At 35.3% G+C, this 17,014-nt stretch overlaps 1 protein-coding gene across 2 annotated transcripts in view; it reads right to left on the bottom strand.

Moving 5' to 3' along the window:
* Positions 1 to 17,014, bottom strand: part of LOC145295907 (tubulin polymerization-promoting protein family member 3-like) — a 104,969-nt gene that overhangs the window by 14,047 nt on the left and 73,908 nt on the right. For both annotated transcript variants that reach the window (XM_080141676.1, XM_080141675.1), the window contains exon 2: positions 8,115 to 8,314. In XM_080141676.1, the coding sequence (XP_079997802.1) occupies positions 8,115 to 8,299 (185 nt within the window). In that variant the 5' untranslated portion in view covers positions 8,300 to 8,314. The remainder of the gene's footprint in view (positions 1 to 8,114; positions 8,315 to 17,014) is intronic.

Here is a 17,014-nt window from a genome sequence, read left to right as displayed (position 1 = left end):
ATGGAACGGTTCACCAAAAACTTGTTTACGTTAGACTTGAAGACAACCATATTGTAGTCAGCTGGAAAGCAGGAAAACGGAAGATAATTCCACTGGCGTGCTGTTCTAAGAAAGAAGCTTTGCTCATAGAATCTACGTTTAGGTTTAGGCACAGAATGGGGGAAATTAGTGATAGTGTTTTCTGCTACACGGGTGTTCCTTGTGAAAGTCTGGCGAGGGGTAAAATAGTCCAAAAAATGGAGTGTTTTTATTAGCCCTAAAAGAGCCTCTGGGGCACACCCAAGAGTTATCACAAAGTATAGACAAACAAAATTATATAGAAATCAGTTAGTTACAACTTTTCAGAAAGTTTTATAAAAATCCAAGGCATCATTTTTTTTTTTAATAAGCACAAAAGTGTCAATTTTAGCCAATATTAACCAGTAAGGCACCCCTAGGGGGGCAGCAGGAGTTTTCCCAGAAAATTCGTTCTGTTACATTTTTATTCGTATCATGTTTAATGTTTGTGCAAAATTTCAAAAAATTCCAAGGCATAATTATTGAGAAAAGTGCGGACAGAGGAACGGACACGAGTGAATTTACAGGTCCATCCTCCTTTTGTTGGGGGACCAAAAAAAAAAAAGAAAGCATTACACGTGCTTAAAATGGTATAGTATAATTATATTTTGATTTTAATCTCTGTGATATGAAAATGTCCTGTTTGGAAATTAATTTGTAATCATCCTGGGATAGGCATTCTCTGTTAAAAAATTTTTTTTTTTATTTGGGGTGGGAGTGGGGGTCATTGTTTATCAAGAAGATTACTCTATTATAAGGGTTAAGTATTAGATGCATGGTGAGATAACATGATCAATAATGGTGGAACTTGGGTAGAGTTAAATTATTTAAGAGGATGGCTCAACATGAACTTACATTAGATTTGAAAATGACCATGTTATAGTCAACCAAGAAGCAGCTACATGTTATTGTGTTCCACAGTTCTAGTAAAAAAAAATTCTGCTCATGGAATTTTCGTTTAGTTTTAGGCACAGATAGAGAGTGAGGGAAGTTGTTGACGGTTGTTGTAGCTATGCGCACATTTTTGGCTATATATGTGTGTGTTTTATCAATTTTTCGTTGAATATTTTTCTTAGATCTTAGCTGAAACATGTATGCACACATGCAACCAGAAATATTTGTATAAATAAACATTTATAAAAAATAAAATAAGTTTACCGCTCTTCTTGTCATTCACCGATGCTAACAGATCAGGAGGTCTGAAGATATCGATTTCCTGACATAAATGCACCAAACGTTGATTTTATTTCTTTTCCTTTCCCTTTGCAAAACTCAATAATGTTTGGCAAAGCCAAAAACCAAGGCAACAATTTTTCTCTACAAAACAACCAAACCAAACACCATGAATAAATATTTGAAGATATAAAAAACTTGAAGCATAAAACCTTTTTTCCAAAAATTATTGGATTCGGCATTAAATAACTCGAAAAGGGTTGATATGCCATAAAATAAAACAGCCAAACCAAACTTGTTATTCATTATTAATAAAATAATTAAATGCAATAAGATTAATAGAAACATTCATTCAAACTTTATGGACAACCACACACACACACATTTGTTGTATGAGCGTGTGTATTTGTATATGGGTGACATAACGAAATAAGAGAAGCTAACTTATATTTATTACCCCATCTTCATTTATTAACCAAGACTCTGCAGCTTTTAAATCTTACCTAATGTTTCGCACAGATTGGCCTTTTCTAAGCAGGCAGGGAGGAATTTCTGCCAATCTATCAAAATTTTTTTTCAAAACATTCTTTCGTCCCAATAAATGTTGCAATGAGTTGACTTGATTCCTTGGAATGTCATCTGCATAACACAAAACTGACAATGCACATTGGCAAACAAAACACCTAAACAAGTACTAGCCAATCAGTATGTAAGACGAAAAAGTCAATCTCTTCTAGAATTTGCAGTATAAAAGCTAAGACAAACGACAAACATTACAGTCAGATGCTCACAGATGCTTTGTGATTCCATGCCAAAACAATTCATGCATTTCCATCCAACAGATTCGTACACACTTGATCTCAGTTAAACCTCTAATGAAATGCTACTTTCTATATTCGATACATGCATTAGTATCGCACACATCAACCAGCCACATGAAAGGAACAGTAAAGGAACAGTAAAAAACAGCTACTTTGATCAAAAACCGGTTGATAACCTCCGCACGCAAATAAGCAAGCAATCCAGTAGCACAGCTAACTTGCTACTTTTGATTAACTCACGCACACATGACACTACTCAACAAACTTTTCGCTTACATAAAGCAAGCATAGGAAACATTTCACTTACATAGAAACCCTCATACTAACACAAACGCAACTCACATGCACGCATACATCCACACACACATTCCAACATCGACAAACGGGTTTTCTCAATAAATCTTGTTATATTTTAACCAATGTACTATTATGATTAGCATGCTTAGATTGTTTATTAATGCAATCCAAATGCCCTAGAAGGATTTTAATGATAAAATGGAGCAATTGGATTACCAACCAAGAAGTCAGAGATCGTACAAACCAGCAGGTAGTAACGTCAATAATCTGCAGTCTAGGCTTACTTGGATATACTCTAAAATTAGCCCCAGAGAGAAACACTCCAATGGACCCCTGATAAAAAAATGAAGAGGAAGACCAAAAATGAACTAGAAACAGACAATCAAGAGAGATTTGATTGCAACGAAACTGGAGGACATGTTGGAATTTTTTTTGTACCAATAATAGTGCATCCCCCCTGTTTACATTTATTATTTTTTATCTGGTTCTTGTATTTGAGTTTTTGTATTTTGTATCTTTTTTTATTCTTAGTTTCGTAAATTTGGGGTTTGTATGAAACTCCCTTTAATTTGAGAAAAGGGAAATGCTAGCTCCGTGATGATGTCACGAGCCCAGCGCGAGATTCACACTCTTTTTTGGTTCCTGCGACGTGGAGATTGGACGTGTTCATTGCCTGCCGCAGACAAGGAATTTTGGAGCCTCCTTCAAAGAAGAAAACCCGGCAAGTATACCCCGGGCATGTGACGAGGCATACTTCTGAAAAATATTTACGTGGCTATGGTTTTGCACATATTTTTGAAGGAGTGTAATTATTTTAAAAAAGACCTTATTTTATGTGACAAGGAATTTTGGCACCTCCTACAAAGAAGAAACCCGGCAAGAATACCCCGGACATGCGATGCGGCATGCTTCTGAAATCCATCTGTGTGTCTACGGTTTGCACGCAAATATGGAAGGAGAGAAATTTCTAAAAGACTTTAAACGAGAAAAAAAAAGAAAGAAAAAGGCACGTGCCTGACCGGTTTTCAATTTGTGAGTATGTTCCTAAAATTTACTACATATGAGAGTGTGATTAGGAAATACTATTTTGCATCATATTGTTGTATTCGTTCATGGATATGACATCTTCATTATAAGAACTAGTGTTATTTTTTTCATTATATGTTACCTTGGCGTTTTTTGAATTTAATGCCCGCAAAGGGAAAAATTTGCAACTAATTTTATTGTGAATAAAATCTCTTCTTCGTTTCAAAGCAAGACCTTTATATTTTATTCTTTACCCCCCCCCTTTTTATTTCATGCTGTTACTTTTTTTCAGGTTAGTTACTTTAGCGTCGAATTTATCTGGAAGGAAGATAAATTTCCGACAGACACTGTGAATCTGGCTTCAGATTGAAAATGATGCTATACTTTGACTGTCTCATGCGTCGCAGAATGCAGTTATTCCTAAGTTTAATTAAGACTGCTATAATATTTATTTATTATCTGGATCACTTGTATTTTGAACATTCATTTTATTTACTTGTCATGTAATTGTCAAGACTAGCGATGTACATCGATCAATTATAAAATGTTATCTGCCTTGAAATCTGGTAATTCTGCACTTTTCCGTGAGACGCGCTTGGCAACGCCCGGCGAAAAAGGAAAAAACACTGGATTATAATGAAAAAAAAAAAATAATAACCTCCGTAGTCGTCGTACTATAACGAGCGAACGCAAGTATTAAAAAAAAAAAAAAAAAAAAAAAGGAAGAAAAAAAAAAAAACAGAAACTTACCGTAGTTACTGTTTTATTATCTTTTTAGCCAATTGTTTTTCTTTTTTATGGGTGTTGGAGGGAGGGCAGATAATAATAAAAGTTAAATTTTTTTTTTTTTCAAAGAAAAGTTTTGGGTAGCCGACGACTGCAGTTTTTGTAAAACAATTTTTGTTTATGCATTTTTTGCCGCAAAATAAATCTTTTTTTTTTTTCTTACTTGGCCTTCAGGCTTTTCAATGTATTTTTAACATGAATAAAGGATTTAATATCTCAAAGTGTAGTATCTGTTCCGGCAGATACTGCAAGCAAAGACCATATGTGGGGGCAACCCCACATATAAGACCTTGGTCAATGTCGGGGCAACCCTTCATACCAATTGTCACTATCCAGCTCCCCCCTACTCCTCGGAGAGTTGGTCCCCCATTTCCCCTTCACTCCTCACATTAAAAATCGGCCTTGTGCCTAATTTGCTCGGTGGAGAAGCAAATAAATACCAACCCCACATATAAGACCTTGGTCAATGTAGGGGAAACCCTTCATACCAATTGTCACTATCCAGCTCCCCTACTCCCCGGGGAGCTGGTCCCATTTCCCCTTCACTCCTCACTTTAAAAATCGGCCTTGTGCCTAATTTGCTCGGTGGGGGAGCAAATAAATATCTTGGCCTTCGGGACAAGATCAAAGTGTAGTATCTGTTCTTCAGATGCTGCAAGCTATGACTAGCTATGACTAGCAAAGACCAGATGTGGGGGCAACCCCACATGCCTGACCATTAACCAGCTCCCATTTCCCACCTCTCGGGAGCTGGTCCCCTTTTTCCCTTCACTCCTCACATTAAAAATCGGCCTCGTGCCTAATTTGCTCGGTGGGGGAGCAAAAAAATACCATCTGTTCTTCAGATGCTGCACTTCAATTTCTTGTTCTCTGTCAGTGGAGGAGAAATCCTTTACGACTGAGACAATTTTTATTTTTGTTCCTTTTCTCCACATTAAAAAACGACCCTGGTGTCTAACTCTGTCCTGTGAGGAGGCATTATAAATAGGAACATGTGGTTTCCTGAAGATAGGCTATTTATTTAAGGATAGTATTTTCTACCGGTTGAAGTAAAGTAGCTGACGACAACAAAGAGAAAGGTTGTTAGAGAATGTAGGAGGAGGAGGAGGAGGAGGAGGAGGAGGAAATTCCTGAACCGGATAGCTTTCTATGTTTTATGATAGAGACAAAATAATTCTTTCTGAATTTTTATCTCCACATAAATTCATTAAAATAACTGTAAAGCAGATCACAGTTGGTTCCACACTCTCTTTTATTTCGTTGTTTTGCCTCCTTCCACATCCTCTCCACATGATTCGTGGTAGCCCTAGTCATAGGGTCCATGAAATGAAGGCTGTAATTACCTGTAAGATGTTCGTACAATTCGGATTCTACTTTGTAGCACGCTTTTCCAGCAATCAGAAACTGTCGTGGTCCACGGCAGTATGTATTTTTTTTTTTTTTTACGGGAAGAAGGGTTTCTGATTTACGGTCTGGGACTGTGACAAGAAAACCCTCCTTCTCAGCAGGGTCGTATCCCTCCGAAGACCCAGAGCTGTTTGATAACCCTCCCGACATTATGTTTTCATCTATTGAAAACGAACTAGTCAACTTCTATTGTGTGCCCTGGGCCTCTGATCTGCCGGGGATTTCTAAGGAAATAGTCTTGGCAAATATCCCTCAGGAAGTTTTTCCAGTTGGCGAGAGTGTGATCTGACCCGATATCGCACTCTCGCCGTATGTTTTTGCGTGTTGCCATTTCGAACGCCCACAAATATATAATTCGTATAATCGTAGGTAGCAGGAGATGGAACCTCTCGAAAAAGATTCCATGGCCTAAGGACGTCCATTGTCTGCAGGGGACATTAGTGCACCTCACCTCCAGTCGAAAACGTCGTTTATGTTTCGTTTCTTCATGATACACTTTCACCGACATGTTTTGCATCTCCTCTTTATTGCTAGCAGCTGGGTTTCCTGATAAAAAGCGAGGACATTTTCTGTGAATTTACAAATTATTTTCAGTCTGGATTCTTCCTTGTTTTTATTTATTTATTTATTTATTTATTTTGGAGAAACGCAATGAAACTCTGCCTTTCTTTTCTATTCCTGTTAAACCCTTTCCTTTCTTTCTGTTTTTCTTTCGGTTTTTAACGTCTGCTAGTTGGCGTCTCTCTTTTGTCTCGCTCGTTTTAATCCGACATTTTCCGTTTTTCGCCGGGTGTTGCTGAGTACGATTCACGGAAAAACGGGCACTAAAGTGCAGAAGTACCTGAAATCTAAACTGCAAATTATCTTATTGCAATTTTTAGGACAATGAATATAGAATATGTTTTAAAATTATGCGATGCTCATGTAAACAAACTGTACTTTTTATGATGATTATTTGTATATGATCGATCCAATAAATCATGCCGATTTGGCATAGTGGCAAGAGCAGGGAGACCAGATTTCAATCCACGGTCGTCATACCATAAACTTTAAGAAAATAAATATTAGGCATATATATGCAGTGTAATGATGTATAAAAATGAAAGCGAACTAGTGAGGGTTGAGGACATGCGTTGCATGGAAAGAAATGATATGAGAATGATACAATAGATACGCAATGTAAGTCTTAAAGACAGGCCTAGTTCTGGTGAATCCAGAAATAGATTAAATTTGGACAGTATAGGGAAATGTACGCAGAACAGGAGACTTTGGTGGTATGTCCACGCTGAAAGAACGGATGAGAGTTATTGGGTTAGCAGATGTAAAACAGTTGAGGTAACAGCGTTAGTCGGTAAAGTAAGGCTAAGAGAAACATGAGAGGAAGTGATAAAAATGGGAAAGAGGGATAAATAAATATAGGTTAATTTGGATGTCTAACTTAAAGCCGTCCCACACACATGCCAGCGCAAGATAGTTAAAAAAAGATTAGAAATTACTTGTGTTTAAAGAAAGTCATAAATGAAAAGAAATATTTTCGCCATTACCTCCTTCCCTATTTAAATATAAAACATTCAAACCATTTGTACGGTCCATTTCATTTAGGCTTTATTCTTACTCCTCTGATCTGTAGCCCTATTAAAAAAGAACATTACTGGCTTCTTCACCTAAAATGCGTCAAACATTGATGTCGTGGTCTTTTTTAAACGTTTCCCTATGGAAAACTCAATCATGTTCTGCAAAGTCAAAAACAATACTTTTCCTCTATAAATCAATCAAATCAAACACCATGAATAAGTATTTGAAGACATAAAAAACTTGAAGCTTAAAATCTTTTACCAAATTGTATGGATTCGGCATTAAATAACCCTAAAAGGATTGATATGCCGTAAAAAAAACAAAAAACAAAAAAACAAATCAAAGAAAATCATCTTTATGTTCACACTCGCAATTATTTCACTTGCTATGATTCCGATTCAATTCTTGTGAAATTCAAAAGATGAAAGCGTTCTACAAATGAGAAAGAAAAAGAAACAGTATATTTTAATCCTGAGAAGGTTTGTCAGTTGACGTTGCTGTTGGGTTTGGCCAGAAATAAAAATGGAAGAAGGTCGAGGATATGCAAAAATTTCTCACAATGATAATGATGGAACATTTCATTACGATTGGTGGCAATTATTGGATGCGTTTCTTTCAGTGTTTTGTATAATTTTCGATTTTTGGACAATTATCGACACACCACGATTTCGTTTTTCGTTCCAACTTGACCGGCTCTACACTACCTTTATTTTTATTAAAAAAAAAAAAAACACTTTAAAATACATTAAAAACACACAAAAAACTTATCCAGGTAGGTAGAAGAGTAACTTAGTTTGTCTTAGGTAACATTTATTTGTAGTGTATTTATTTTTTCATCCCATTTTTTTTTTTTTTTTCTTAGTTGGCTGCTCTGGAAAATCACGGCATCAGCTATGGTTATTACTTTTTTTTTTTTTTTTTTTTTTTTTTTTTTTTGCTGAAAGCAATAAAAAAAAAAAGAGATCAACTTACGGCTTTCCCTTTTCTTTGTATTTCGGAAAGATAGATGCATCGGCTATGGTTATCACTTCTTTTGGCAAACAGTCTTTGACCATTTTGCCGCATGCCTTTGAGTTCATATGTTTCATTTCTTCGGGAGTTTTAGCCCCGGACAACTTCACAAACTTCTTGAACGATTCTGCGAGTCCGTCTGTCATATCTTGTGATTCTGCCTAGAATTGAAACACAAAACATAATCAGCATTTATAAAAGATTGCGTTTGCGATTTCTTAGAGAAAAGGAATTCCATGATCCAAGGTATTTTTTAAAAATGTTAATCAAATGGATTCGAAGAAGAAGAAGAAGAAGAAGAAGAAGAAGAAGAAGAAGAAGAAGAAGAAGAAGAGGTCAACAGAAAAAGAAACATTTTTTTTAAAGAATACACTTTTAGAGATGATGCTTCAACTTTTATCTTGGTCGTTAGCATGTGAAAGTCAACAGAGTATGAATCATTTGTTAAATGACCTTTTTGCCGTTGACTGCAGTCAGTGCTGCAAGTCCTGTGTAGTCCTAGGGGGTCCACTCTCCATGGCCTTTGCCTCGTAGCTTTTGAAGGAAGTAAGTTTATCGCTTACTACCTAAGACGCCCCTACTGGGGAATGTCGATAGGGCTGTCCAGACAATTTTTGGTGCTTGTGCACTTTTGCCAACGCGTTATTTTTTAATAGTTTTTTTCAGGTTAAATTCAAGCTTCACGATATCTTTTTTTAAAATTAAATTGTTAGATGGAAGCACAGAATAATTACAAACCCCCATGTTAAAAATGGCTTTCAAAATAATAACGTTATTATTTCAGCACGGTGGCAAAAGTGCGCAAGTATCCAATTTTTGCTAGGCCAGAGAGCTCCTCTGTTAGGCTTGACATTTCCCACATTTTTGACCTCGTGACACATCTTCTTGTGGTGGGACGAAAGCAAATATTAACTTTGTCTTTGGCCTTTTTGGCGAGGAACAAAGTGCAGTGCCTGTTCTGATAATACACTTTTCTTTTCTTGATCAGATTGATGCAATTTTTATTTAAAAAATTGAAACATGTTTATAAGCCAATAGAGTTTGTTTTAATAAAATAAACAAATATTTATTTGTTTATTTCATAAAAAAAGTTCGATATTTGACGTCTGCCTCAAGATAATGCTTTCTCTTTTTTCTGCGTCGCATGCTGTTAGAACGAAATATATAGTAGTAAAACAGGGTCCGTGTGTTTTCTTTAACTGTGATGTTTTCGAATGTTCGGGTGATACGCTAGGTGTATCAGAATTTTTTTGGAACTTTTGACACCCTTAACACAAAACTGCGAATAAAATATGAAAAAAAAAAAAATCGTAATTTCTCTTTTTAAAGTGGGTTGTTTATTTTCTTTATGGAATATACTTCCAAAATAAACTATTAAAGTTGTTTAAAAATAATAGAAATATTATTTTTATTTTTTAAAAAACAGTGTTTACAAAGTTCCTGCTCGCGTTCATGCAGCCATTTTTTTACGTAATGAAATTAATTGAATTTTACGAGTTAAATTTTTTTCAATTTTTCAATTTTAAAAATCTATCAAACTTTTTCTATTGGTTCAATTTTTAAGATATTTTTAGGTTCAATGTAAAATTTTATGCTCTTTCCAATAAACCGAATATGATATTGTAGACAAGCGTTGTTTTTTAAATTCACCCCCCCCATTTTGAAATGTCTATTAAAATGCAAATAATTAATTTTCTCACCTCAAATTTATATATCATAAATTGATGATAAAAGATCAATAAATAAAATAAGCTAATTTAAAATAAAAAAGAACAGTTATTTGCAAATTTAACTGTAAAGTCCAAAGTTTAAAACCGTTTTTTTAAACCACGTTGAAGTTTTTGTTTTTTTTTGTAAGTGAAACCTTATAATCTTGTTATATTGTCCAGAAAATTTCGTACAATTACGACAATTTTTTCTATTTCATTCAATGTTTTTTTTAGATATTAAAAAAAATCACTCAATAAAGAAGAAATAAAATATATTAAATCAAAAACCCATGTATTTCTTTGAGAGAATAAAAAAAAAAAAATCAAAAATCGGTAGAGTCGTTTTTTTTTAACAGCAAAAACTGATAAGTGAAATGGGATCATTTTTCAGCTATGGTGGTACATATCTACTTTTGTTTACAGCACGCAATAGAAAGAGACATTAATTCTGGCGTTTAAAACCACCGAAGATGACAACTCGAAGAAAAGCAGACATTTGTCTCCCTTTATTTCAACTGTGAAAACATCTGATGTCACGTTTTTTTTAATCCTTGCTTTAAAAAGTATTTTATTTAAAAAGGACATGGAATATAAAATATAAATATGGATAAATTCCTAACAGTGAAGAATGGAAGTACCCATTAAATAGTATTTTTATAGGTAAGTGATTTTTTGAATTTATATATATATTATATGCGAAGTAAGTTAAAATTCGTTCATTTTCTTGAAATCTTTTTTAAAGAAAACCGATTAAAAAAAACAAATATTGCATAATTTGCTATTAAACTTGTCATTTTTTAAATAAAATTTGGTCTTTGCTCCTTTAATTGAAAAAAAAATTAGGGTTTTAATTACATTTTTCAAGTAGTTATAAGCTTCGAAAGATAGGAGGTCTAATTATTCAAGTTTTTATCACACATTTTTAATGGCGATTTCTGACACTTCTAATGATACGCATGACCGCGTTAAGTGAATTAGTTAGGTTAGGTTACCGTGAAATAAGCGTTGTTTAAAATTGAAATTGAAATATGTTTAAGCCAATACAATGCTGATATTGAAAAAAAATAAACAAATATTTATTTTGGTTGCAGTCCAGAGCGCCTTAAGAAGTAAAAAAAAAAAAAAAAAAAAAAAAAAAAAAAAGCATGAAAACAATGGGAGACGATAGTCATTTTCTGGTGTTAGTTTATTATTAAGCACATAGCTAATTATCATTACAATTTAAAACACCAAGAAAATGTCAAGCTGTGTGGGTTTACATGCAAAACATATTTTTTTATTTCTTATTTAATAAAGTTATTTTGTCAGGATAAACGTTTATTTTTGTCAGTAATTGTCAGGAATAATAGACATACTCGTCAGAAAATGTCAGGAATTTTATGTCTCGAAATTTTAATATTGTTAAGTTAGATTTTAAAGATGGCGGCTGTTGACCCCTTTCGACAAGCTTAATTGTGGTAAACTTATTTTTTTATCTGAAAGAGAGGTTATTCATGCAAGTTAAAATCATCTGTTAGCAATTTGTTTGAGGTTCAACCACATTTTGACTGGACTATTATGGGGAAGTAAATAGAAGCAATACAGATTCATCTAGGTGAATATTTTCATGTAGGTCTTCGTAATAGTCACAATGTTACGTGAAAAATATCTCTTAGTAGGAAAAGGTAGCAGTATAGCGATAGTGGATGCAGCTGTATAAAAATAGTATTAAAAACGGGAATTTTTACATAAAGTTAGAATAAATAATAAAAAGGAACTTTTTATTATAGGATAAGCATAGCTTAGTCATCACATTCCATAAGCATCGTTTCTGACAAAGGGGGAAAATTGTTGTTTTTTTTAGGTCAGAATCTCCATCAAACACTTATCAGCTAGTTTTTTTTTTTTTTTACTTTGAAGTAGCATTTTTCTTTTTAGTTCTTTATGCTAAGTGATTTCATGCTTTGTCTTGAGCGATTTTCATAGAAAAGATAAAAATAAGTTGTTTAAGAATCATATCGCAAAAACATTTCACTCTAAATAAGTTACTTGACAGAAATAAGATTTAACCACAATAATCGACATTGGCCTATAAACTCAATGATTAAAAAAAAAAATTAAATAACCGCACCATCAAAAGCGTCTAGTTATTTTCTAAAAATAATAATCTTCTTTGCATAGATAAACAAACTATGTTGCTGGATTTTGATAACGGACAGAGAATAGTTTTAAATACCTGCAGTCCTACATTAGTAAAAAAACAAAACAAAACAAAAAAAAAACAAACAAAAAAAACACTGGAATATAATTTTAGCGATTTCTGAAGAGATGCTGCTTGGATCATAAACACAGAACAAAATTCCTAACTTCTAACAAAAGTTTAACAAACTTCATAGCCGAAACAAATTCTTGATGAACCGCCCCCTTAAGTAAGTAGTCCACCGGGCCAATTATTCCTCGTAAAATATAATAATGAATAAAGGATTATTAATTCTTTAATAATACATACGCAATCTGCATAAATCAAAATATAATGTTTAAGCGTATTTTACAACTGAGCAACGCTAGACTGCCAGCTAGTAAATAGATATATTCGTTGGTCATCCATCAGAGCGACGAAACCCATCTGATTATCATCGGGATGATGTATGAAACGCACTGGTAGTTTGTTTTAAGTGAAGCTAGTTTGTGCAGAGCTAGCCTCACTCAGGTTAGCTCTGTGAAAACTAACTTCACTCTCTTACTCCAACCAGCTTGATCCAGTAGCAGGACAGAGTTGAGACAGCTGGAGACCAGGTGGGATGCAGGAAGTGTCAATGTCTTCCTACATACAGCGCTTGGTATTCCCAAATGGCCGCCTATCTAGCCAAGCTTAACGTTGCTTAACTTCAGTGACTTAACGAAAACCCGGTGTGTCAATGCGATTATGCCGTATATAAATGACATATAGGTAACTACTGTTTTCAATTTTCTTTATTCTTGCACCAACATTTAAGGGTTATTACTCTATTTTCTTTGTTTTCAATGTAAAATTGTTCTCCCGAGAGCGCCAGGTTTTGACAAAAGATGAACGAAGAATGACCCCCCCCCCACATCTCCATCCTGTGTTGTCAGGTACAAACTTCATTCCATTCTCAGATATAACAAGTCTTCAAACGTCGACCACTTCCTACTACTACATTGGCACTGTGCATATTAATGTATATAAATTGAACAAGAAAATATACTTGTCTCCTTATGGATTATATTGAGATGTAAACATTGTCCATTTTGAACTAGCTTGATAACCAACAGTTAGACTTTAACGATTGTTTTGTTTGATAAAATACAAGACCAATGTAGAATAACGAATAGAGACAGAGTGAGGACATGCTTACCTTAATTATTATTATCATTATTATTATTATCATCATTATTATTATTATTATTATTATTAGTAGTAGTAGTAGTAGAATACATTTTTTTTTTACATGGGGGTCACCACTTATCAAGGCCCGAAGGCCACTCAGAGATAAGGGTTATTGCATGTACAGTAATCAATAAGATAGTATTGTAGTAATCATTAGTATTAGGGGATTTGATAGAGTGTCTTACTTAAGAGGGCGGTTTGTCAGGAGTTTGTTTATGTTGGACTTGAAGACGTCCAAGTTGTAGTCAGGTGGGAAGCAGGCAAGTGGCAGAGAGTTCCACTGGCGTGCAGTTCTAAGAAAGAAGCTCTGCTCATGGAATCTATGTTTGGATTTAGGCACAGATAAAGAGTGGGGAAAATTATTGACAGTAGTTTCAGCAAAACGGGTGTTTCCTGTGAAAGATTGGCGAGGGGGGACGAGGGGTTGGAGCTCAGACGAGCACCTGCCATGGAAATAACGATAAAACAAAAACAGACTCGCAACGTCTCTCCTGTGGGAGAGAGGTTGCATGGAAGAGAAAAGAGCATCCCCCACTAAACCACAAAGTCTATTTTGTACTCTGTCAAGGCAGGATAGGCTGTTTTTAGCAGCTCCTGCCCAGATGTGGCAGCAGTACTTCATCCTTGGACGTACTTGGCTTTTATATAGATAGAGAATTGCATCAGTAGTGAGATATCTTCTGGAGCGGTAGAAGGATCCCACCATTTTCCCAGCGTCCCTGGCAACAGATTTGATGTACATGTTCCATTTCAGATCAGGAGCAAAGGTCAAACCCAGAAGCTTGTCAAAGCATGGAGTCTCCCCAAGACGAGAGCCATCCATTTCAATTGATGCCAGATGGGGATCAGAGCGTTGATGATGTAAAGATAGAAGCTTGGTGTTGGATGAATTAAAAGTGACCAGCCACCTCTTCCCTAATTGTACCATGTGCTCAAGATCAGAGGAGAGAGAATTAGAGAGAACTTTGTCATTTACAGCCTTTAATGTGTTGCCATAGATGGTCGTGTCATCAGCATAGATGTCAACGAATGATTTAAGTATGTGTTTTGGGAGATCATTGATGTAGATTAGGAAGAGAGTTGGGCCTAGGATCGACCCCTGAGAGACTCCAGCATTAATACCGTGGGCCTCTAATTTCTGCCCATCAACCACTACTCTTATGAACCTATCAGAGAGAAATGATTTAATGATTGAGAAAACATTTCCAGTAATACCGTAGCTGGAAATCTTATGAAGTAGGCCCTTATGCCATACCTTATCGAAGGCCTTTGATATGTTAAGAGCAATTGCCCTGGAAAGGAAACCTTTGTCAAGAGATTCACTAATCCTATGTGATATAACTGTTAGCACATTTGCTGTAGATCTTGCAGAGCGGAAACCATATTGCATGTCACTAAGAAGGTTGTTTCTGTTGAGGTGGTTGACTACTTCTTTATTTAATATGGATTCCAACAACTTGCTCATGACACAGAGGAGACTTATTGGTCTGTACTGAGAGGGAGATGACTTATCACCTGAATTCTTAAAATTTTAAATACAGGGCATACTGATGAGGTTTTCGAGAGTGTTGGAAAGCACTTCTCCTTAAGGCAACGCTTAAACAGTTTTGTAAGTATGGGGGCAAGTTCTGGTTGGAGCTTTTTCAGCACTATAACTGGAATGTATCAGGTCCAGTTGCTTTACTGGAATCAAGGTTCTTGATTAGCTTGGCGACCTCACGCACAGATATTTGTATATTGTATGACTTTCGAGGAATTCAAGGATAATTTTTATCCTTGGTACCAGCGGCATTCTTCCTAGGTGGGTAAAACCGGTTTCCTCTAAAGGAAGAAATTTCTAGGGAATATAAAATTCACAAGCAACTCCTTCCCCAGTCACATGTATGTTCTCGTTAGGGGAGATGCCGTCAGTTTTTTGTTTTTTTTGGCGGAGGGTTATTTTTCAGTTCTGGTCCTTCTCCATACATATTCCCAGGTGGTCACCCATCTGGTATTTGCCTGCTCAGTGTTGCTCAACTTGGGTGATTCAACGAGAATCAGTGTGTCAACATAATTATGCCATATATATTGATATTCAAGGATAAGATGAAGAATATATGACCATGGGAGGATGGAGGATGGAAAGTCGATGTACAGACAGGAAGACAATGACAAATACGTGTCTGCCAAGTGAAAAATAGTGAATGTGGAGGGATGAATTTTTGATTGAGATTCGCTGATGATGATAGAGATGAAGATAGAAGATTAAGATATCACAGAATTGTGGCCAGAGGCAGGTGTACAGCAGTTTTTCACCGAGGTCAATCAAACTGCTACCCAGGCAGCTCTTCACTGCCCAGATTGATATTTGTCAAGAGAAGCCTTCCAGCCAAACTTATAACAAAGGTCATCAATTGAGAAGAAACTCTTTATTTTGAGATTTGTCCGAAAAAGAAAGAAAATTTTGTATCTTCTATAAGGTTGTGTTACATGTTTTGTTCTTTCTTGCTCACAACACAGCTATTTAATAATAATAATAATAATAATAATAATAATAATAATAATCCCTTTTAATTCACACATCAACCACTATACAATAATAATAGTATAAAGATATGAATAAAAACAAAAATACATATTGGCAGGCCAACACCAAGAATAAAAAGGCCCCCTCGACTCATTTATACACCATGCAGTCAGAGGTAAACAATGGTATGAACCTTCCTATCTCTGGCACTCCGGTTATCACAGAGGTCAACCAAGGTCAGCTATTAGCAACAAAAAGAAAAATAAGAAGCTTAAAAGTCCGGCCCTGCTCTATTGCACAAAGGAAGCTACTATTGTATTGTTACCATCACTCCAAGATTGAAAAGTGGAGCAAGACATCAAATGAAATTCTAGTCGAGATCAAAGAAATTGCCCCCCGGAAGAGAGAGAGAGAAAGAGAGAGAGAGAGAGAGAGAGAGAGAGAGAGAGAGAGAGAGAGAGAGAGAGAGAGAAAAGATTTATTGCTGATAATAACCGATGGATTTTCCTGCATTTTGATCGACAGCAGATTTCTAGATTTCCATTATTGTCTGTTCATTCCATTTTTATGTCATAATCATGTTGACACGCTTTTTCTTAATAGATCACTGAAGTTAAGCAACATTAAGCCTAGTCGATACCAAATGAGTGACCATTTGGGAATACCAGGTGCTGTATGTAGGAGGACCTCGGCACTTCCTTGCAAAAACTGCAAAAACCTAATTTTGTTATCTCCTCTGGTAAAGATATACAAGCAACTGGGGACCACTTATGAATTTGATATTCCTATGAAACTTCCTGCCTAGGATAAGTGCCGTTTCAAGGGAGGGATTCACATGGCATTCTCACATCAGCCATTTACCAATGATTTCTTGCTCACAGTAACCAGTAGGTTTCTCTTAAACCTGAGTGACAATAAACTTTCTAAATATTCTATTAGTACTTTTCGTTTTCTTCCAATAAAGATCTAGATGCTTACATTCGTCTTTAGTCTTTTCACTCTTTCAAAATAATTGCAGACACTTTCAATTGTAGAAACCGATGATAGTGCCGCTAGGTTTTTGCAGTTCTTGTTTTTGATTTTCAGGATGGTTGGGGAACTTATAGTCTTTATTTTTTAACATGCCGTTAAATTTTACTTTTTGGTAGCTTCAGTTTCCTTGGTTTTGTTATAATATTTAACAATTTTCCTTTGGGCTGCGTTTAGATTTTAGTATTATGATTTTAAGAAGTTTCAGTTTATCTATAATATTATTTGC

Source organism: Euprymna scolopes, chromosome 16, assembly GCF_053919585.1.
Source record: "Euprymna scolopes isolate OS-2025 chromosome 16, ASM5391958v1, whole genome shotgun sequence".
Taxonomy (NCBI): domain Eukaryota; kingdom Metazoa; phylum Mollusca; class Cephalopoda; order Sepiida; family Sepiolidae; genus Euprymna; species Euprymna scolopes.
The sequence above is the reverse complement of the archived record's forward strand: the minus strand, read 5'-3'. Positions and strand labels throughout refer to the sequence as shown.